Here is a 23,522-nt window from a genome sequence, read left to right as displayed (position 1 = left end):
AAAGTACTTCACTTAGGAATCTTACAAAAATGGGGAATATGTAGCTAGGTGGTACTACTGCTGAAAAGGATCAGGGATTATAATGGATCACAAACTGAAACATCTTTAAACATGTTAAGAACAGTTATAAAGAGGACTGTGATCAATTGTTCTCCATGTCCACTGAAGGTAGGACAAAAAGTAGTGACTTTAAACCACAGCAAGGGAGATTTAAGTTAGATATTAGGAAAAACTTTCTAACTGTAGTTTTCCAAAGGAGGCTGTGGAACCCCCATCACTAGAGGCTTTTGAGAACAGCTTGGACAGAAAACTGTAAGGGATGGTCTAGGTTTACTTGGCTTCAATGCAGGGTGCTGGACTTGATAACTTCTCAAAGTCCCTTAGTCCTACATTTCTATAGTTCTATGTGTTGTTTTTGCATGTCTTCAGTTATCTATTTTTGTTTGTCATAGGGCTTTATTTTCTGACTATAATTTAGGACTGCACTGTGGAGCAATGAGCTGTTTAAATATATCATTTTAGGATCATGTTCCTGGATGTGAGTTATATACACAGACAAGACTTATTTGCATAAATGAATACTGCAGCGGATCTCTTTTGTAACTTTGCAAGGCATATATTAAGACATATATTAATGTGGACCTTCCTCCTCTCCCCTGTAAATCTCAATTCCACAATATAATCTGGTTGAATAAGAAAGTAATTTTAGTAGAGTATTAAGTAGGCAAAATGAAAATGAACTCATTTCAGTGTGATTGGTTCAGCTATTAGTTAGTCTTCCCATGTTGTATCTGTGCAATTCATGCATCTCCTGATATGTAGGATTTTACATTTATTATAATCAAATCTCTTATTGATGCCTGTAGCCCCACTACTCTACTATTAATTATGATTCTTAATACGGTATTAACAATATGTCCTGTGCTTCAAAGACAGATATGAAGACTATCAGTGTATTGATGCGTCTATTTACCTGTATATCCCTCATCACCATAATAACAAAGCACCTGTCCTGAAAAATTTAGTTTATGCAGAGATATAAACGAAGTAAGTGTAACCAAAAACAGTGCAACTGAATGGTGAAGTTAAGAAAGTATGTTGTTAATTCCGTTTTTGTGTGTGTGTGGTTTTCTTTTTTTTGCAGAATAGATTTTTTTTATATATGTAGTAGATTAAAGGGGATGGATGGTGAAGCTCATATCACTTCTATATTGTGAGTTTATTACCTCTCCTATTTCGATATCTGCAAATATGATCACAATTGACTTCATACCAAGGACACACCTAATGAAGACATGGAGTGGATGTTCAAGGTGCTTGTTCTTGTGTAGTATTTTTTGGATGGGGAGGGGGGTTAGTTTGTCTAAAAAGCCTTTGGAAACACTTACAGACAGAGGCGACACTATGTGCTCCCCCAGATTTCTGCCAAGGCTTATATTTTTATTTGTATTTCTTTTTTTGAAGGGAGTGGGTTCTAAATATGTGAGTGCACAGTAGTTTATTTCAAAACAGAGACGCCCTTTGTCACCCTGGTGCTGACCTACAGCGACCCTCCAGCCACATCAACGGGGCTGCACGTGGAAGGCAAATGCCACATTTGCCAGAGGCTTGCAAGGGCCCGTAAGGCTGGGCGCCTACCCCAGTGTTTGTTCGGGTCTTGCACAGAGACCTGGGAGGCATTTAACCAGGGCCCCGGAGTGGCTAATGTGCAAGAGCCCCTGGTTGCAGGGGTAGGGGGAGAGATGGAGGGCCTTGGAAGCCACAGCTGGAAACCACCCAGTTTTCAAGGGCTTGGGGCAGGGCTGGGGCTGCCCAACTCCCATGCATGAGTTTCTTGTTGACTTAGAGCCAGCCCTGCGCAGCAGCTGGTGAAGCTGAGCCAGTCCAGTGATCTCAGAGAATGAGCAGACTGTGAGCTGTGCCCTACGGGGAGAGGCAGGAGCAATAGCTGGGTGCTGCAGGGAATGGCTGCTGCTTTCTGGGAGTAGAGAGTGAGGGTAAGGTGGATCTGCCTAGGGCAGGCCATGGCTCAAGCTGTTCAGGGGTGGCCGAACCTTTAAATTGTGCCATCCCCCCACTATCAAGAGTGACACATCATCTCTGCATAAAGAATGCTAGGTTCTGCTATCAAGAATTTCAAGACTTCCATATGTTTCATCCTTGTAACAGAAATAGCTCTATAGACCATCTGAAATTGGTCCTTGGACAGCATTGTGAGACATTGCATCAGGGACCTGGCTTGGAAAAGAACAAGATTCTGGACTCAGAAACAGCACTAGACATAATAGAGATTAGTTCGTGCTGCAGAAACAAGGGCTGTATTACTGCGAAATAGACAATGGCTTAATAGAAAAATCGGCAGTAGTGTTAACTGGTACACCAATATATGATCATAGTGACTGATCACTAGAACAAAATTACCCATTCTAATCAACAACAAAAACATTCTGGGGATAGCTAGAGTAGTTTGACTATGCATTAGGCTGGACAGTCGACATTCTTTTCACTGGGGATAGGAGTAATAATCTGGTGTGCAAGCTTTCTAAAGAGGCCCAACTCTTGACTTTTGATTTACAATGTAAGGAAAATACTCCTAGTATTAAGTTTTTGTCACAGTCATAGAAAAACTAGTGACCTGATGACTGTGGTCGTGAGTGTCCATTGAACAACAAAGCAAAAACTTTACTTTTTACCATGTATTTTTTCCATAGATTCGTAGGCAATGAGGCTAGGAAAGACCATTTAGTTGAACGACTTGAATGTGGCAGAGCTACTTTATGATGAATGTGGGAGTGCTTGTTAATATATATTTGTCTATATCCCAAAATATGTTATAAGATTTCTGAGATGACCAGTTGGAATGTCAGGAGGAGCATTGTTTCAGCTCCCTCTCCACCCATAATCATAAGACCAGTGATTGCAAGCTATTAGGGCTAAATTGATCTAACTGCCAAATAATGGAGCAACCATCACAAGGGCATTCTCTTAGAAGGCCTAGCAGAGTGGGGAAAAAACAATCTGAAATAAAAACAAAACTTCAGAGCTAGGCCTTGGAATGAAAGCCATTCAGAAATCTGAAAGAGACAAGGTGGGTGAGGTAATATCTATTATTGAACCAAAATCTGTTGGTGGGCGAGACAAGAAGTTGGTCCAATGGAAGATATTACCTCATCCACATCTCTCTATTGTCCTGGGACCAATAGAACTACAACAACATCACATATTTTGAGAAATCCCTCATTGCGCTCAGGCACACACAAGGATGAGAAAGAGGAGTTTTCATGAGTGGGGATGTCAGGGACCAGAGCCGGACAGTCACGTCCATAGATGGACTGGAGAAGGAAGTCGAGCCACAGTCAATAACCTGGGTCAGGGGGCTGAAGGGGTGGGGTCAAGCCATAGAATGGAACCAGGACCTGAGGCCCAAGGTTAAGCCACAGAAAATAGTTAGGAACCACAGGGGCAGGCTGAGCAATCTGCTTGTAGATATCCCCATTTCCATGGTAGGTCCATAGCTGTGCTTGCACAGCCTCTTCTACCCACAGGCCCAAGAGATCCAATATCTTTTGTCTCCTCCAGGCTGGAGTGTGTCTGGAGCATGTAGCTGGCATGGTCAGCTGGGCAGTTACATGCAACAATGGAGAGCTGCTAGACAGGAAATCAGGAAAAGGAATTTACAAAATTTGTGGATGTTTAAAGGAGAGGGGTAGCTTCCAGTCTCCATAACCCCTGGGCAGTAGAGTTCACAATGGTGACCAGATCAGTCAGTGTTGGGCATTGTGGTAAAGCTGCTGGATGACTGGTAGGGTTGACACAGGTAGCACAGTGTCCACGTATCTGCTGTGTTGATCTCTGTACCTTGACCTTGGCTCAGTGCTGCTTGGGGAGGTGATATTACTATGTTGGCATAATAGGCCATTTACAGCAGTGGAAGATAAATTTAAGTGTGGACACAAGCACAACTAGATATTTAAGATCTTGCACTTAGCACACTTGAGTACAGAGGCGTAAGTTGCTTTCTACTAGCTTTCCACATTTTAATGCTAGGAGCAGTCATGAACTTATCTGGTCCTCAGTACAAGTTGAGCTGGCAGGAGCAGTTGAGGAGCTAACAATGCTAGCTTTCTGCCAATCAGTGATTCCCTTATTTAAGGATAATCCCCAGCAGGCTTTTAAAGACAATTTTCTGTCCCTTTTTGCATTTCTCTAAGAGGGCTGAGAACCTGGCCCATTATGAACAGAGGGAATTGCTAAAATGCCAGAAGCAAAATGATGTGAAAACTGGATTCTTTTCTTTGATAAGGTGCAAGGGTGCTGGAACTGGCGGACCCATGGTCCTCCCACTTTTTGAAAGTGGACAGGCCTGGCCCATCCACTTTTTGCCATGAGCCATTCCGCCTACCCAGCCAGACCGGCATCTCGAGACCAGCCAGGGAACCTGGGCAGCATGGGGCACCATGGACGCTCCACCTGCCGGGGCTGAAGGGGGGGGCAGAGAGCAGCCTGTATCTCTGCCTCCAGGGCCCCTCACACAAGGCAGGTGGAGGGTCCACACCATGGCTCCCCACAGTTGCTTGGCCGTGCAGTGCAGCTGTTACCAGGGCCATGCTGCGACTCCAAGGCCCCATCCCCTGGCCGGAGCTGGGTTGGGGAGAGCTGTGCAGGAGCCACAAACCCTGAGCAGAGGGCCTGCTGGGCGTGGACTAGGGCTGGGAGATCTCTCGGCCCCCCTACTCCAGGCAGGTGGAGGGTCCATGGCTCCCAGCCTGCTCCAGCTTGGCTGGGGACAGCCTTGGGTAGAAGGGGTGGAATGGAGCCATGGAGGGGGCGGCGACCCACCCACTTTTGGGAAGGCTCCACCACCATTGCTAAGGTGATTATTTTTGCATCAGTTCACAGGACAGTTTTGTCTCAGATTACTATCAGTGAAAGATTAAAGAAAGCAAACACTTTGACTGTTTTTTCCAGTTTTGTCCATTTTATGTACTTGGCAGTACTTTTGAGTATGGTCTATTTTTCCCTATTTCTCGGTAGTCAGTTTCACTTGTGTAGCCTTTTGGTCAATTTGTCCCGATATTTGTGTGGGCATATCATACCGGAATGACTGAGAAATACTTGTAAAAAGTGAAAATGTGTGACTTGAAAACCACAAAGTAATTAAGAAGGCTTGAGCAGTTGGGAGTACCTGAAAGTAATTCTAACTGCACTTTCGGGAAATGAGTGGATTTCAAGTAGGCAATGTCCTGTTAGTGGCAAGAGAAATAGCCATTTAAAAAAAAATTCAGTATTAGAGTTCTATTTTTATTGACCAAGAAAAATCCTGAGAACAGGCTCTAAAGAGGTTTATAATAGCAGTGCTTTTGTAATTAAATGTAAAACAACTCCAAATATTTTCTTACGGTGTTGAGAATAGGCCCATTTCCATAGAAAATTTCATGATTTTTATGGAAAAAATAAGCATATTTTCTACATGAAATTATGCATTATTCAACAAAGAATTATCCCCCTGCCATGTACAACCAATATGAGTGGCAGGGAGCCCACAACATTTTAGGAATCAAAATCCCATGAAACAAAATGTGAATTTCATGCAGCTGTATTTGACCCACCAAAACAAGGAACTTTACAGTCTATTGAAAATCTGGAGAACCATGGCGGCTCAGTGCTGGTCATAGCACATAGAAAAGGACAAGGAGAATGTGGCAGAAAATGGTCTCTCATTTAAGGATTAAATATTTTTCATTGTACACATGTCTGTTGTGCCACTGAAATTTTGATATCTTTAGACTGTGAGTAAAGCAAACAGGTGTTGTGTATTGCCCTGCTCCCAAGGTTTGTATCAGACTCTCATGAATATCAAGGCAGAGTATTTCTTCCCAGTGAAGAAGTGAAACAGAAGGACTCATGCCCTGCTTACTTCCAACTGTTGAATGCTTCTCTGTGTGTGACTGATCCTGATTTTTCAACAGAAAATGTACTGCTGATGTATTTTAATACAATTATTTATTGCATGATGTAATTTAATATACTGATTAGTATGAGAGACTAGTAGAAACTTTTGCTTCTGTATGGATGGGTAAATATGTCTCCCCAGTTTTGTTGATAGTAGCCTCTGAATAAAATTTGAGTTACTGTCAAAATTCTTATATTGTTTTGGTGCCCAGATTGCAGTATTTTTTATCTATTTTTTTTTAAATCAGTGGCAAGTCAGGAACTATCTACTGCAGGATCATGTTGACAGTCTTTAATCCTCAAGTGGTAAAGGAAAAAATCACTACCTAGAATAGCTTACACCTCTGGCTGAAGAGTTGTTTAAAGAGTTCTTGATACAGTTTATGACATCTTGTCACCATTCAAAGCTTTTGAAGATTCTTATGTAATATTTCCTTTCCTCCTGCTCCAGAGAGAGAAACCTTCCATTGTTAATTTACTGGGTATTGTACTGGGTTTTTCTGAACGTTGTCCTCACAACCATTTATACAGATACATCCAATTCCCTCTTCATATGCTTTTTCCCATTTAATTAGGATCATCTATATTTCTTGCATGTTATAGTGTTACTTATCTATTTAGATTCTGAACACCTAATCTTTAGTCAATGGCAGTTAGGCATCTTTGAAAAAAATCACTAGCCACGTATCTGCATCCTTAGATGCCTAAATACCTTTAAAAATATAGGCCCAACTTTGCTAGCCATAGTGAAAAATACCTGAGATTTCATACTTCCACGGCTACAAATCCTCCAAAGCTACATCATTTTAATTTACATCTTCACTCCCCTACCAGTAAATAACCACATTGCTAGCTTGGCTGGAGTTTTGAGAAGTCTGGGAAGAGATAAAGCCACTCCTTCTCTCGAATGCTCCTCCCACATGTATTTTGGCCATAGTGCTGGTGCCAGAGTGTTGGGGTTTTCTCCCCATCACTGACATCCAAGAGCCCTATGCTGAAGTTGAGAGGGACTCAGAGTATGGGTGAAACCTATTTCCCTACCCCTATGTCCATGGATTGCTGATAATAAATTATTTAATAGATTCTGAGCTCCCCCAGTAATCGAACACTGAGAACTATCCTGCACCTCAGTTAATTAATTTGGGCTCCCTCCACTCAATCAAACACATGATTTCTAAGCCCTAAATCCTCTTCCTAATTAATGAGCCTGTGAGTTTCTGCCCCCTCCTATCTTCTAGTGAATTAATTTTGGGTTCCCCTACATTTATTAAATTCTGGCATCTTCCTGCCCTTCAGTTATTGGAATCTGGGCTTCCTTCCCTTCCACCATTAATTAATGATTTTTCCCCCTTCCTTCTTTGCAGAGCTTCTCTGGAGGCAACAGGTGTCACTAATTGAGATTAGTGGGTACTTTTGACTGTAATCTCTATGTGCCTAAGCTCCCATTTGTAAAATGGGATAATACCATCCCCTAACCTCATGGAGGTGGGGGAGTATTGTGAATATTAAATGAATTGTTTATGAAGTATTCAGATACTATGGTGATGAGCGCCATAAAAAAAACTGTTAGGAAATGAACAATTCTGTCTTCAGAGCAGTGTGCGGTACAAAAAATTTGGGGCCACATGTTGAACAATGAAGCTAAAACAAAATATTGAATAGCTGTTTATTCAATGAGCACTGCCCATCCTGTGCCCTGAGGCAGGGGTCTTGTGGAATATATAGTATGTGATCATGTAATTAAAGACTGCATCATAATTCATATTCACAAGGGGGGGTGAGTTAAGGTTACACAGATAACCTTAATTCTGTATTTCCTAACTTTTGAGTGCTTGACTTTACAATCTTAGACTAGGTCTACATTAGAAACTTTTGCAGGTATAGTAATGTCAGTTAGGGTTTTGTTTTGTTTTGTTTTTTAACAGGATTACTAAAGTGGCAAAAACCCTAGTGTAGACACAATCATACCAGCAAAAGCAGAGATATTTTTTGTTGGTAGAACTTACTTTGTTTGGGGAACCACCAGTGTATACTAGCAAAAGAACCTTTTTGCCACTATCAGTGTATCTACTCTAGGAGGGTTTGCCAGTGGAGATTAGGCCTCAGTAATGTTCTTTTAACATAGATCCTTTGGGTACAACTTCCAAGGTTTTTATGAGAGCAAACGGGGGGGAAACCCCCGAAATTCCATCGCATAATATTGACACCCAAATAGTTCATCAGCAGGGTTGGAACCTTTAGATCAACCACACAGACCTCTGCCATTTGACCTAAAGAGTAACTGGTAGCAGTAGTAGGTTTTCATTTTGTCTTTGGACCACTGTTTAGAGAGAGATGGGACCCTTTGTCAGTCAGTTTGACAGAAATTTGCTGACAGCAGAGCTTTGGTGAGACTTAAGGAATCTGGTATTCCATTCCAGGCAGTAGAATGGAGTGTGTACTAGTGGGCACAGACCCTGGTGCGCAACCCTCTCTGACCTGTCTTTGTGCCAGTCTTATTCATTCCCCACTCTTTTCATCTTGTTCTAATCCTATTCTCCTTGTCTATCCTATCCTGGTCCCCACTCCTCAGGCATCTCATCCCAGGCACAGTCTCCTTGCCCCAGTCATTACCTGTCCTGTTCCCCATCCCTAGTGTGTCATCTGATTTGACTCTCTCTCTCTCCAAATATTTACCATCCTTATTGGCTGGCAATTCCAATCTCCCTCCCTGGATTCCTCATCCAGTCTTAATGTCCCCACAGCTCCTTATCTCTGTCTTTCTGCCCCGCCAGTCCTAGTTCTTCTCCTTTATTCTGGTTCCTCATCAGATCTGCCTCTCCTCCATCTTCACGTTCTCCCACTCTGCGCCTCATGGTTCTTGGTCCCAGTCTCTTTTCCCAGCCATTCCAGTGTCCTTCCAACTCCTCACCAATCTGTCTCCCCTATTACCTACTGAATTCCAATTCAGTCTCCTTGCCCAACCAGTCATATCCTTCCCAAATTCCATCCCAGTTTTTTCCCTCTCTTCCCCCACTGCCAGCCTTCAGTACCGCTCTCTACCTTCTCTCATCTTGATCATTTTCCTTCTGCAATCTACTGCTCCCAGCTGATCTAGCTCTTTTGACCTCTGCATTCTGGGCATTGGGAGTAGGAGTGTCATTGCTTTCATGAGACAAACTCCCTGCTCTCAGATCCGGAGTCCAGACCCTCACAGCCCGTAGCAACCCAAACAAGCAAGTATAGGGAAAGTCCTTTGTAGCCCTGGGCTGGAACATGCTCAGCGTGAATAGAAATTTGTGAGAGTTTAGCAGCTAAAATCCCTGAAGTCTCTACTGAGCATATGCAAAGGGGAATTTTTTCAAATGCTTATAAATTGGCCAAATTTGGGCACATTTTCATGGGGACAGCAAAAGGCCCATTGGTGACATAAAAGTGAACCCCCTGCCAAATTTTTAGTTCCTGAATCTGAGTGCTAGAGCTGTCCATAGAAAAGGTCTCCAGAATTTTGTTATTATGGATAAAACCCTTAGCAGCTTTTTTATAAATAGCTGAATTGTTTTGGCTGAAAAATTTCAAAACAATTCAGCATGAGGGAGACACCTGACCTGGAAAATTTCATCCCAAACGGTTAAAGTTTCACAAAGTTCTGAGGAACTAAAATCAGGGCCTTGTAATGGGAAGTACTATTTACGAGACAATACTAGTAGTACTCGTATTTTTCTGTGTATTTTTCTCCCATTTAGTGCTAATTGAAGTTATCCATGTGACTTGAATGATGGGGAAATATATATTGCATTTTTTATACTTTTTTTTTAATATTATGGCTAATTTCTTCTTGCTAAATTTTTCCTGGACCTTCTCAATTTTTGGATCAATACAGTTAAAGTTAGAATCAAGACTTTCTAGTTCTGACAAGGGCAGCACTGGAGCTGCCCATTCCACTTAAGATAAATGACACAGTGTCAATATGAAGGTGTAAGGTATTAATTGGTACAATTAATTGGCTGCTTCCTTTGGCTAATAAGATACTGCTATTTCTTTAACAGCAACATACTTGCTACAAATTCTGCAACAGATTTGCCAATTTGTATATTCGCACAAGTTTGTTGTATTATAGGGAGAGATCAAAGCCACTCTAGATGAAAAAGAATAGGTTAATACTTTTTCACGCATATTCTCATAAAATGAAAAAAAAAAAAGACCATACATTTTTGACAGAAGATAAATTCTGTAGACAATTCTACAGCTGTTGACACACTTGTATATTGTTTGTCAGCTACAAGAAAATGAATTCAGATGGTGATCCGACAATGTGGTGATTGTAGTGAAAACTGAACATCTGGGGTGAATGTTCTGTACTATTTATACATTGGTCTAAAATACATTTCTCTTCACTTCAAGGTAACTGAGCTTCACAACATCAAAAACATAACCAGACTGCCTAGAGAGACAAAGAAACATGCAGTGGCAATTATTTTTCATGATGAGACATCAAAGACATTTGCCTGTGAGTCAGGTAAGCAATTACTACCACATCTCCAGCTTCAGGAAATTAAGCTGTATATGAAACAATGACTCAGAAGATGGATTAAGATACAGGAATCTTATCTTAAACGGAATGTGTTGCATTTTTTTAAAGTAAGCAATACTGGAAGTTTTGATTGTGTTGTTGTTTACAGAGGTTTTGGTGATGATTTTTTATTTGTTTTTGTCTGGGTTTTGCGCCCAGATGGTCCAGAGACTCTTGAGGTTTTCAGCTAAGCTTGTAGAACAAGTAACCATACCTGTGGGACATATTATTAAGGGAAGCAGTGACATGGATTCTGGTTTTTGCAGAATGTTGCTATAGGCATTTGTTAGGGGAGTGATGCTTTCACACAAGAGAGGCAAAAAAAAAACAATTAAAATCTCAGGACACTTTAAAGCTGAACTTCAAGCAATTTGTGTATTGAACAGTTACCTGGCATGATGAATAAGTAAAGTTCTGAGTGTATTTGGGTGTTGTGGTTCATAAAATCACCTATCATTACTGAGACACCAAATGCTTTGTATTTTTAAAGTACACTAGCTTTCTTGTTTTGAAATCACACAAGTATGTGCACATTTATTATTAATTGACAACACACATTTGTGTAAAGAGGTACTAGATTGTTCCAAGCTATACATTTCTTTAATTATTACTAAACAATATACAGTAAAATGCATTTAACAGAGCATTACAGACAAATAAAATGACATTCTCTAAGAGCAGACAGTCCAAATTAGATGTAACACCGCAAAGGATAACAATAAATATTGAGAAGGGAGATTGCAAAATGGGAGGTACAACAGTGATATATCATTGGATATGCACACTTAGGGCCCAGTCATGCAAACATTTATCCATGTGCTTAACTCCATTCACATGAGTAGTATCTGTAAGGCTACTCAAAATCAGAGGGATAACCTGACACAGAAGTGAATTTTGTGGTAAAAGAAAAAAAATTGCAGTGATTTTCTAGGATCCAGTTCAAGGGTACTAGCAGCAAAGGTAGATAGGTGGTATGTGTCAGTGAGTCTGTTAATTGTATTTATCTATTTTAGAGTTAAAAAATAATAGACACCTATCCGAGATTCTAGGCCAGTGGTGGGCAACCTGTGGCCCGTGGGCTGCATGCAGCCCATCAGAGTAATCTGATTGCAGGCCGCGAGACATTTTGCTGATGTTGACTGTCCGCAGGCACGCTGCCGCCTCCCCCACCCCCACCCCCACCCCGCACACACAGCTCCCAGTGGCTGTGGTTCGCCATTTTGAGGGAAACTGCATATTCTAATTTGAGACAGCCAAACACAAAAAACTGAAAATGTTATAAAATGACCACTCTGATGTGGAAAGAAGGGCACTCTCACTCACTCTAAATTTACCTGTCTAGCACCCAAACCAAACGTGTTGTCTGAGATTTTTGTGAATGTCATGGTGACAAATGAAGCCAGAGGGAAGATGGGTAGAGTATTGATGGTAGAAGTTTCCTGCTGAGACTGGTTGGGTGCAGTGTAAAGATTTTTAAAATTCTTATGTTATGGTTGTATGGGAGGCAAAGTGGGAAAATAGTGGCGATTAGTAGTTGTTTTCTAAGCTACCTTATTTAACTACATTATCAAGTCAGTTATTTATCATTTTATAGTCCTATAAATGAATATGGTTGAAGAGGCATGTGAACACAGAATGGGTATAAAATCTCCAGGCATGTGGACAGACAGGGAAATTTGAAATTAGGGAAAAAACTTTTTAAAAATTTTACCAATAATACAATATTATTATCATATTTATTGTCCTGAAGCTACAAAAGATAATTCTATTCTGATGATACAAAGCTCTAAGTGGGCATAAGTGACAGACCTTTATTAAGTCTTTTGAAAAAGATTTACCTATTTCTTCATATGAAAGTCCTATAAAAAATAAAAGTGACCTGAAGGTTCATCCTGGTGTTATTACTGTGTTCAATAAAACAAAAACTGTGTTGGATGAATCAGTTCTCAAGATTGCTGCACCAAACTATTCCAAATGGCATAATTGTATTTTTAGTGCTTACTAAGTGTGGTATTTTAAAACTAGTAGAACAACTGTTGTAGGAAATCTTCATAACTGTTTATTTTTTAAATGAAAAAAAATTACATTCGGGATTCCGTGATGCAATGTTTAGAAGCATTGTATTTAATACTCTTTATTATGGGCAGAGCTGATAGTATTGTCCCATTATAAAACCCTATTTAGAGTTACATATGACTTTGCCAAACTTTAACTATTCAGGCTAAAATTTTCTATGTTGGATGTCTGCATCAGGTTGAAGTTTGTTGACGAGTTTCACCAGAAATAGTTCAGACCATATTCGTGGGTTCGGAGGAAGACTCTGATAACTGTTTTGTTGAGAAGTTGAACATCTCTGTGGAAAAACACCCAAAACATGCCAAATTATGAGCCTCTGAAAATCTGTTCGCACAATCTCAGTAGAGATTTGTTATAGTTTGCTAAATACTAGCTACATTTGCTAGATACTTTCTTTGACATTTCTGTCTGTAATTAGCATGCTCAATCCTAGGGCTGCAGGTGCTGTGTATAACTATTGCCACGGTTGCTGTTCCCGGCTGCTGTTTCACTCAGCACAAGAACTGAGAGCAGGAAGACTCTCCTTCCTCTGCTTTCAGTGCTCCCCCTACTGGGTGCTGGGCAGCATCAAGGAGGAAGCTTCCAGATTCAAATGCAGAGTTATCAGCTAGATTTCCAGCAGCATCTACTACTGCTATCAGTTACTGCATTAATTCAAACTTCAGGGTTCTCAATAAATCTAAATGTTCCATGCTTATGACCCATTTGAGTGTCAAGGTGATGCCACATGAAGGAATATCTGTTTGTGCAGTTTCGTAAAAAAAACTTAAAAAATTACATGCTAAAACATAATGGCCACACTGGATTAGACCAAATGTCCAATTAGCCCAATATCCTGTCTTCTGACAGTGGCCAATGCCAGGTGCCCCAGAGGGAATGAACAGAACAGGTAATCATCAAGTGATCCATCCCCTATTGCCCATTCGCAGCTTCTGTCAAACAGAGGCTAGGGACACCATCCCTGCCCATCCTGGCTAATAACTATTAATGGACCTATCCTCCATGAACTTATCTAGTTCTTTTTTGAACCCTGTTATAGTCTTGGCCCTCACAACATCCTCTGGCAAAGAGTTCCACAGGTTGACGGTGCATTGTGTGAAGAAATACTTCCTTTTGTTTGTTTTAAACCTGTTGCCTATTAATTTTATTTGGTGACCCCTAGTTCTTGTGTTATGAGAAAGATTATGTAACACTTCCTTATTTACTTTCTCTACACCAATCATGCTTTTATAGACCTATATCATATCCCCCCTTAGTTATCTCTTTTCCAAGCTGAAAAGTCCCAGTCTTATTAATCTCTCCTCATACAGAAGCCGTTCCATACCCCTAATCATTTTTGTTGCTCTTTTCGGAATGTTTTCCAATTCCAATATATCTTTTTGGAAATGGGACGACCACATCTGCATGCAGTATTCAAGATGTGGGTGTACTATGAATTTATATAAAGGCAATATGATATTTTCTGTCTTCTTATCTATCCCTTTCTTAATGATTCCCAACATTCTGTTCACTTTTTTGATGGCCACTGCACATTGAGTGGATGTTTTCAGAGAACTACCCACAATGACACACACACGCGCGCAATACACTAAAAGAGCATTATTGAGGTTACGAAGTGAAGCATTCAGAAGTTAGGAAATGCCAGTATTAAGGTTACCTGTGCAACTTTACTTCAGTGCATAGGCATTACGTTACACTCTTTAATTAAATGACCACATACTATTCTATCTTATAATTGTTGGCGTTTCTTAGCTATTGAGTGCTTCATTTCACAACCTTAATGTTCTTTTAAAATAGTTTTTGTGGGTAACAGAATATTTACAGTTTCCATGCAAGAACAGGTGATCTATGTGTTGGTATGGTGTACCTGAGAAACTCACTATTGCCAGTAGAAAAAAAGAGGAAATAATTTTAAGGGTGGAGGGGGGGAAACTGTTTAGACAAGTTGGAATCTAGACCTCATTCATAACTTTGAATTCCTTTTTCTCTCCTATTTGATTTGTGGAGGTGGTGAGGAGGGTGGGACAAAGTTTTTGGTGAAAATATTCCCATTTTGTAAAGAACCAACTCCTTCAGCTTCAAAATTCAGTTACTGTATGGCTCAGTTTTTTAATGTTTTGAATTTTGATGTGTTTGCCAACTCTAAGTTTAATATAAAGAAAAGGAAAATAATAACACATCACCTCTGTTCTTTCTTAGCAGAGTTGATCAGAGAGCTATTTGGAATATGCAGTACATCCAAAATAAAAATGCTTTGTGAAATCAGTCCAGTTTTGTTGGAATTTTGTTTTGGGGGGCAAAGAGTTCTAATAATTCCCCTCCTTTTCCTTTCCTCCCTAAGAGTATAGTGTTATTAATGAGTTACTTCACCTTGAGTGGTCCTTTGAAATATGTGTTAACTACTTACGCTAAACAATCTATCCCATCTTTTTATTTAGTTGTGACACTCTGATTACCTTTTCCAGACCTGAAGAAGAGCTCTGTGTAGCTCAAAAACTTGATTCTCATCAACAGAAGTTGGTCCATTAAAAGATATTACCTCATCCACTGTCTCTCTCTAATATCAAAATAAAATTTTTGGAACCACATTTTGACTGTACCACACGTAGGGTAGTGATGGCTGGTGGCTCTCTTCTGAGGGGGATGAAGGCATCCATCTGTTGTCCTTACATGGCATCCTGGGAAGTGTGCTGTCTGTCAGGAGCGCATGTCCTAGATGTTACAGGCGGATTGTCGAGGATCATCTGGCCCTCTGACTACTATCCCATGCTGCTCATCCATGTGGATACTAATGCTACCATGATTCAAGTATGATCCTGAAAAGATCAGAAGTGACTACAGGGCTCTGGGAGTAAGGGTGAAGTAGTTTGGAGGAGCAGGTGGTGTTCTCTTCAATCCTTCCAGTCAAGGTTAGGGGCCCAGGTAGAGGCAGATGCAACCTGGAGATGAATGCCTGACTGCAGTGATGATGCCACCATGAGGACTTTAGCTCTCTTGATCATTGGATGCTGTTCCAGGAATTAGGACTGCTAAACAGTGATGGGATCCACCTGTCAAGGAATGGGGAAGAGTATATTTGGATACAGACTGGCTAACCTCGTGAGGAGGGCATTAAACTAGGTTTGAAGGGGGCAGGTGAGCGAAGCCCACAGATAAGTCAAAAACATGAAGACCTGGGAGGAAGGTTGGAATCTGGAGGGAGCATGGGCCATTATAGCAGGGATAAGAGAGACGAGGTAACTTAGGGGGGTTATCAAATCAATATCTTAGATATCTGTATACTAATACAAGAAATATGGAGAATAAGCAGGAAGTATTTGAAATACTAGTTAATAAACACAACTATGACATAGATGGTATCACAGAGACTTGGTGGGATAATATGTATGACTGGAATATTGGTATAGAAGGGTACAGCTTACTCAGAAAGGACAGGCGGGGGAAAAAGGGAGAAGGTGTTGCTTTATATGTTAAAAATGTATACACAGAGACTGAGATGGAAATAAGAGACAGACTTGTTGAAAGTATCTGGGTAAGGATAAAAAGGATAAAAACAAGGATATATCATGGTACAGGTCTACTATAGACCATCTAACCAAGAAGAAGAGGTGGATGAAGCCTTTTTTAAACAACTAACAAAATCATTCACAGTGCAAGACTTGGTTGTGATAGGGGACTTCAACTACCCAGACATCCGTTGAAAAAATAATTCAGCAGGGTACTGATTATCCAACAAACTCTTGGGGACAATTTTTATTTCAGAAGCTGGGGAAAGCTACTGGGGTGAGACTGTTCTAGATCTGATTTTGGCAAAAAGGGAGGAACTGGTTGAGAATTTGAAATTGGAATGCAGCTTAGGTGAAAGTGATCATGAAAGGGTAAGTTCATGATTCTAAGGAACGGTAAGAGGGAAAACAACACAATAAGATAGACTTCAAGAAGGCAGACTTTAGCAAACTCAGGGAGTTAGTACGTAAGATCCCTTGGGAAGCAAGTCTAAGGGGAAAAACAGTTCAAAAGAGCTGGCAGTTTTTCAAAGAGATTATTAAGGGCATAAGAAGAGCAAACTATGCCTATGCATAGGAAAGATAGGTAGGCCATATGTTGCAACTCATATAAGTGTAGGGCAAATGTCCAGTACAGGTACTCCATAGGGAAGGTATACAATGGCTGGATAAATTGCTGCATTTTTTTCACTTCAGGGATGGAACTTCATGGGCATTCCAAACTTACAAACAAATTCACATAGGTCGAGTTTTGTTTGAAAATAGAGAAAAAGACAAAACAAATGTCAATAATTGTCTGATCATATCTTTAGTTACTTTTCCCAACAGAGATAATCGGGTAGGCTCTCTCAGTTTGAGCTACAGAAAAGCAAAAGCTATGGGCTTATGTGTATCCAGAGAGCACATCCTAACGTCTGACTCCTTTGTCTGACACAGTGGCAGGTCCCACCTTGAGAGCATCTTTTTACTTTCTGTTCCTTTTGAAAAGATCCTGCTTCCCAGTGATGGGCAGGCGAGAATCAATTAACATTGACAATAGCCTCTGTGTTCTATGGATTTATCCTGGGGTGACATCCTGCTTCCCCCGCTCAACCAGTTCTAATTGGGCTTTTGTGTGCATTTCTGCTGTAATATAGGCTTTAGTGAAATCTGGGCTCAGTAATCAAAAGTGAATGGTTCTGATTTTGTGTTGGAATTGCTGTATTTATGGTCTTTTGTGGCATCATTCAGTGTTCCAGGAAAAAGGTATTTATTCACCTATTGTTTGGGTACACATAATGATCAAATGTCAACTCTTTCCCTATCCCTTTTTCCAATAGTTATAAAATACAACTAATAACTTTAGAGCATAGGAAAATACCTGTTCACTTTTATAAAATGTCATTAATAGTCATTTCCAAACAGTCACCTTAACTTTTAAGTGTAAAAAGGAAGATTATTTCATATTCTTCATGTGAATTGTTTTTTTTCAAGTTGTTCCATCTGGCCTTGTCATTATGGGAGAATATTGCTGTTTTTGTTGTTTGTTTAAACTAGCCATCTAGAAAATAATGCATAATTCTTTTAACAGTGAATACAGCAGCTTTTATAAGATTGATGAAGTAGACAGATTTTTTTTAATGGCGTTTTTCAACTGACATGCATCCGATGAAGTGGGTATTCACCCACAAAAGCTCATGCTCCAATACATCTATTAGTCTGTAAGGTGCCACAGGACTCTTTGCTGCTTTTACAGATCCAGACTAATACGGCTACCCCTCTGATGCTATAAGTTGGGGACTTATCAGTTGGAAGCAACAGAGGAGGAGAAAGATCTGGGTATATTGGATGATCACAGGACAACTATGAGCCCTCAGTATGATGCGGGTGTGAAAGAGGCTAATGCGATTCTAGGATGCATTAAGTGAAGTATTTCCTGTAGAGAGAGGAGAGTGTTAGTACTATTATACAAAGCATGCTGAGACCCTATGTGGAAGTTCTGTGCAGTTCTGGTCTGTCATGTTTAAGAAAGATTCATTCAAACTGGAAAGGTGCAGAGAAGGGCTACTAGGATGATCTAAGGAGTCTCAAAGAGCTTGGCTTGTTTAGCCTAACCAAACAAAGGCTGAGGGGAGACATGATTGCTCTCTATAAATACATCAAAGGTATAAGTATCTGGGAGAGAGAGGAGTTATTTAAGTTACGTGCCAATGCTGACAAAAGAAGAAATGGATATAAATTGGCTATTCAGAAGTTTAGGCTTGAAATTAGATGACAGTTTCTAACCATCAGAGATGTGAAGCTTTGGAACAGCCTTCCAAGGGAAGCAGTGAAGGCAAAAAAGACTAACTTGCTTCAGGACTGAGCTTGATAGTTTTATGAAGGAGAAGGTATGATGAGGCTGCTTACAATGGAATATAGCTGATCTGCAGCTGCTAGTATCAAATATCCCCAATGACTTGTGATCAAGATGAGGAGGTCTCTGAGTCGCTACAGAGAATTCTTTCCTGGTGTCTTGCTGTTGGGTCTTGCCGAAAAGCTCAGGGTCTAACTGACCGCCATATTTAGGGTCAGGAAGGAATTCTATCCTGGGTCAGATTGGCAGAGAGCCTGTTTTGGTTTTTTTGCCACCTTACTCTGCAGCATGGGGCACGGTTCACTTGCAGGTTTAAACTAGTGTAAATGGTGGATTCTCTGTAACGCAAAGTCTTTAAATCATGATTTGAGGACTTCAATAACTCAGCCAAAGGTTAAGAAGTTCTAGAAGGCAACAAAGAGACAGAAAATTTCATCTGACTGCCAGCAGATGATGGAGGTTCAACTGTATCTGTTACCTGTTAATCACAGATTAGTATGAAAGATGTGAGTTACCGAGCAGAGACCAAAGCCGCTACCCTAACACATGAAACTTAGCACCCTCGCCCTTCCTGTTGTGAGAGAATGAAGATCTGAACTTCTCATTTGGCCCTTGCCTCTGGATCTTACTATTGAGGCAGTGGGAGATCCATATGTTTCATGTCTTCCTCTAGCTAGTAGTGTGATAAATGTTTCAATCTGTGTATTATGCCAACCTCTGTATTCTATACCTAAGTAAAATCTATACCAATGACATGATATAAACACATACAAAAAATAAAATCCTGCAATGTGGTCCAACATTTAGCTAGCTAGAGAGAATAAAAGTGGTTCTTTAGCCTCTGATTGTTTATGGAAAAATTGAAATCTGATATTTTTCATACATTGTGCATCTATGTATAATAAAACTTCCTTCTGATTCAATTTAGAGTTTCTCAAGAGACTTGCCAAATTACTCTACCATAAATAATTGTTAGTCCTCTGCAGCAGAAATTTTAAGATATTATCTTCCCTTTTCCATATTCATGACATAAATATGAGTCCCTATGCAAAGCTGAAGTGGTTCTAATTAAGATATAATGAATGAACAACTTAAGAGATCAACATTTTATCATGTATACATTTCTTTAAAAATTGTTAAGATACTAAAGCACTAAAAAATTTAAGTTGCCTTCATGCTGTATATCTCAGTATGTCAGCATACTCTTCATACACTATAAGATAACTCTTCATACACTATAAGAAGAGGTGTCAGTGGTAGACCATAATAATATGGTTATGCAGAAAAATAATAACATTGTTTTTCTCTTTTATAGTGCCTTCCATCTAGGAATCTCAATAAAGTTTTATGAACATTGTTTCAAAACATTCTTGTGAAGTAGTTGGAGGTATTTCTACCCGCCGCCGCAAAAAACACTTTACAGATGAGGAAATAGAAAGTAGTTTAACTGAATTTCCCTGTTCTCAAAGAAAGACTGGCAACAGAATCCAGATGCCCAAGTACCAATTCCCATGTCTTAGTCATAGGACTTCACTTCATAAAATATAAATCTGGATACCAAGGTGACCAGATGTCCCAATTTTATAGGGACAGTCCTGATATTTGGGGCTTTGTCTTATATAGGCACCTATTACCCTCTAACCCCATCCTGATTTTTCACACTTGCTGTCTGGTCACCCTAATACACACATGGGTATTTGCATACAAGGTGAACAGTCACTAGTGCTGGTCAGAAAAATTGAAATACTTTGAAAATTTTATTAGTTGAGAGGGGGGGATTATGTATATTTTCCACTCTTCTCATCCTTTTCTAGATGCTCATATTTTGTGGATGCAACAAAAATAGCAGGACATTATTTTTGTATTCTGACCTTCTATGTACATGTAGTTATTTTTGGGGAGTTCTAAGGCCTGTATTATACAGAATGTCAGACTAGGTGACTGCAATAGTCCCTTCTGGCCTTGAGATCTATGGAGTAGGTGGCTTTCCACACTACATAAAAATAGACAATCTGTGTTGGAGGCAATGAACAAATCCATTAATTTCACTTCTTCCCACTTCAAACAATCTTGAAAATATTCATACTGTTGCTTATTTTATATATCTCATAAGCTGGCATATACATTTTCCATATTGTATATTTTTTCAATTAAGATGCATTGCTAGGGTGGGAATTTGGTGACAGTTAATCAGGAGAGAAGCAGATTATTCTGAGGCAAAGCTATTGGGGAAAAGGATGAGGGCTGTACACAAATGGAGTTCTTTTGTTTAAAAGTACTTCTGAAACATCTGTGTTAACAGTCACTAAAGAGCCCTTGGAATTACACAGAACATTTCTGTAGCTCATGCTAAATTCTGTACTCCAAATGGTTATATTAAAATCAACACTTACCAGCTTTCCACTATGAATTAAGAACTAATATTCATACATTTGTCTTTATGAATATTATGGTGTTTCTATTCTCCTATGTCATCTGTTTCTTTGCTATAGTAACTTGATGCTGTTAGGCTATTTTAGTTAATTCCAGCCATCTACTGTATTTGAAATGGTGATCAGAATAACTACTGTAATTGGCAGTTAGACAACATAACCTTATGCTGTCTTAGCAGAAAATAGAGAATATATAATGTGTGTTATGTAAAGTAAGTCAAGTATATATTATTATTATTTCCAAAAAATATGTATGAAAAGAGTGTTGAGGGTACAAAGTCAAGCACTCAAATTAGGAAATGCCTGAATTAAAACTGCCCATTCAACCTTAATTCACACCCCTTGTGTTATGCATTGTTGCAGTCTTTAATTATATAGCCATATGCTATTTTTTTCCATAGGACTTCTTCCTAATTCAGTGCATGGGAAGAGCAGTGAATGATGCAGGGCACTGCAAGAGGAGAGAGAATATTATCTTGTGTTGAAAGCACTGGACTGGGACCCAAGTGAGCTGGATTCTAGTCCTGTCCTTGACCTAGATTTCTTGTGTGATGCTGGGCAAAACTATCACAATGTATACATGCAAGGGAGTTCAATTAAAATTCCATAGGAGACTCTGATTTGTCATTTCTGAACTTTGGAGTCCTTAGTTTTCAGGTGGCAAGGTACTTTTAACATAGCTTTGTTTTTATAGGTCATAATAATAATAAAGGTAATTTAATTTACAGTATGTAGTTCTCTGGAATGAAATACTTAGGGGCAGATCCTCAACTGGTATACATTGTCTTAGGCCTGTTGAAGTCAATTACCAGGTGCGCATCTGCCCCTTAGAAGCTTGTGGAAAACATATGAGATATTAAGACACACTGTTATGAAGAACTGATTATTTTGTGTGATGAAGTGAAGGACAGAGTTGACAAGGAAATTGAGAGTATCATCCACATTTGCTTTTTGGGAACTGGAACCAAATCCTTTTCACCTTACTCACGTGAGTAGTACCACTTACATATGTAGTAAAATGGAATGGGATTGGAATTTACGGATATATCTGTTTCCGGAAAATTCATAAAGCAAGTATTTGTGGCAGGATTTGTTGATACCTCAGGGCAATCTTAGAAAACAATCTATTTTGAGTATCAGAGGGGTAACTGTGTTAGTCTGGATCTGTAAAAGCAGCAAAGAGTCCTGTGGCACCTTATAGACTAACAGACGTATTGGAGCATGATATTCACCCACGAAAGCTCGTGCTCCAATACGTCTGGCAATCTATTTTGAGATAATCCTGCTTATATTGCATATCACTTATTTTATGTCTCTTCTTATTTTTATATTATTATTATTGAGGATATTCATATTAAAACAGCATTTTTGTTTTTAAGTTCATCTATTTACTCTGCTTATCGCTCATCCAAACTCCTAATCCTTCTATTATGCTGTCACGAACTCACTATTAGGACTTCAGTTGAGGAAAAAATAGCAGGAGCAGATGGACTCTTAAAAATGTTGTTTCCATACAAACATGCCTAATAATAGTCTGATAGAAATACATAACTCTACGTATGTCTGTCTGAGAACATACCTCATTTCTGGGCTGAAGCACATTTGCAAATTTTGCTACATTCAGGACATCAGAATCTGGTATTATGTAACCAGGCAAGACACCACATGTGGTATGATAGCAATGGAGAGGCACTTGGAAAATCAGACATCAGCTAAGGCATGAGGGTCTCTACTCATCTTCCTGGAGTATGGGTTAGCACTTTCAGGGTTTGTGAAAACGTGTGTCATATTGTTAAACCATGTGACTTCTGCAGCTCCTGGCCTCCCTTGAAAATAGTGTACATTTAAAGGCAGCACAAAAACCTCTGACATTAATTTATAGATGGAATTTGGGGTATTGACAGATGATGTATGACTGGAGAGATTTAAATGAATAACATGGTAATTTACTGCACCTAACCTGAAACACCAGTTCTATATTTCATTTTCTGTCACTATTCAGTCTCAGTTGCATTTGACTACTTACATAGCGTGCAGTACATGGTGCTATAAATAGATTAACCATTTAAAGTCTTTTCTGAAAGTCTGAACCTGTCATTGATTGAAGGGGTTTTGAACTGACTAGTATATTTATACGGGCATAGAAAATAATGTATACAGTTATGTATACTTACCTGGAGCCTGGAGCATTCATATATCGTGTAATATCTAGTGATATGGCAAGAGAGGAGGATACTGGTTTGGAATGAAAACTTGCCAGTCAGGAATGTTGTGTGTTCTGTTTTCAATAAGTAACAGAATATGGTGAGTAATTTCATTCAGTGCAAAAGTTCATTATGAGAGATGAATATACCAATATGTTCAATATCCATCTAATCCCACTAGGTTTCAGGTAGATTGCCAGAAGTCACTTGCTAATTTGAACATTACTGTCAAAATTAAAGCCCCAGTAGTCTATTCCACAGAGAAATTCTCTTGGTGTTTACCTGTAAAGCTTGGGAACTTGCTGCTGTTTGTTTGTTAGATTTGAGAAATATAGAAATTTTAGAAGCTGTCAATATCATACTGGTGCTATTGTGCCTTGAGAGTGCTGGATGAGGAGATACTTCCATTAAAAGTCCATTTCTCTCTCTCTCTCTCTTTTAAAATATATCCTTGTTCAGAGATGC

General features: G+C 39.6%; 1 protein-coding gene across 2 annotated transcripts in view; it reads left to right on the top strand.

The window, feature by feature from the left end:
- Positions 1–23,522, top strand: part of DOK6 (docking protein 6) — a 435,288-nt gene that overhangs the window by 184,312 nt on the left and 227,454 nt on the right. For both annotated transcript variants that reach the window (XM_030552667.1, XM_030552666.1), the window contains exon 3: positions 10,336–10,450. In XM_030552667.1, coding sequence (XP_030408527.1) covers positions 10,336–10,450 — 115 coding nt within the window. The remainder of the gene's footprint in view (positions 1–10,335; positions 10,451–23,522) is intronic.

The sequence above is a fragment of the Gopherus evgoodei genome, chromosome 2 (assembly GCF_007399415.2).
Source record: "Gopherus evgoodei ecotype Sinaloan lineage chromosome 2, rGopEvg1_v1.p, whole genome shotgun sequence".
Lineage (NCBI taxonomy): Eukaryota > Metazoa > Chordata > Testudines > Testudinidae > Gopherus > Gopherus evgoodei.
The sequence above is the reverse complement of the archived record's forward strand: the minus strand, read 5'-3'. Positions and strand labels throughout refer to the sequence as shown.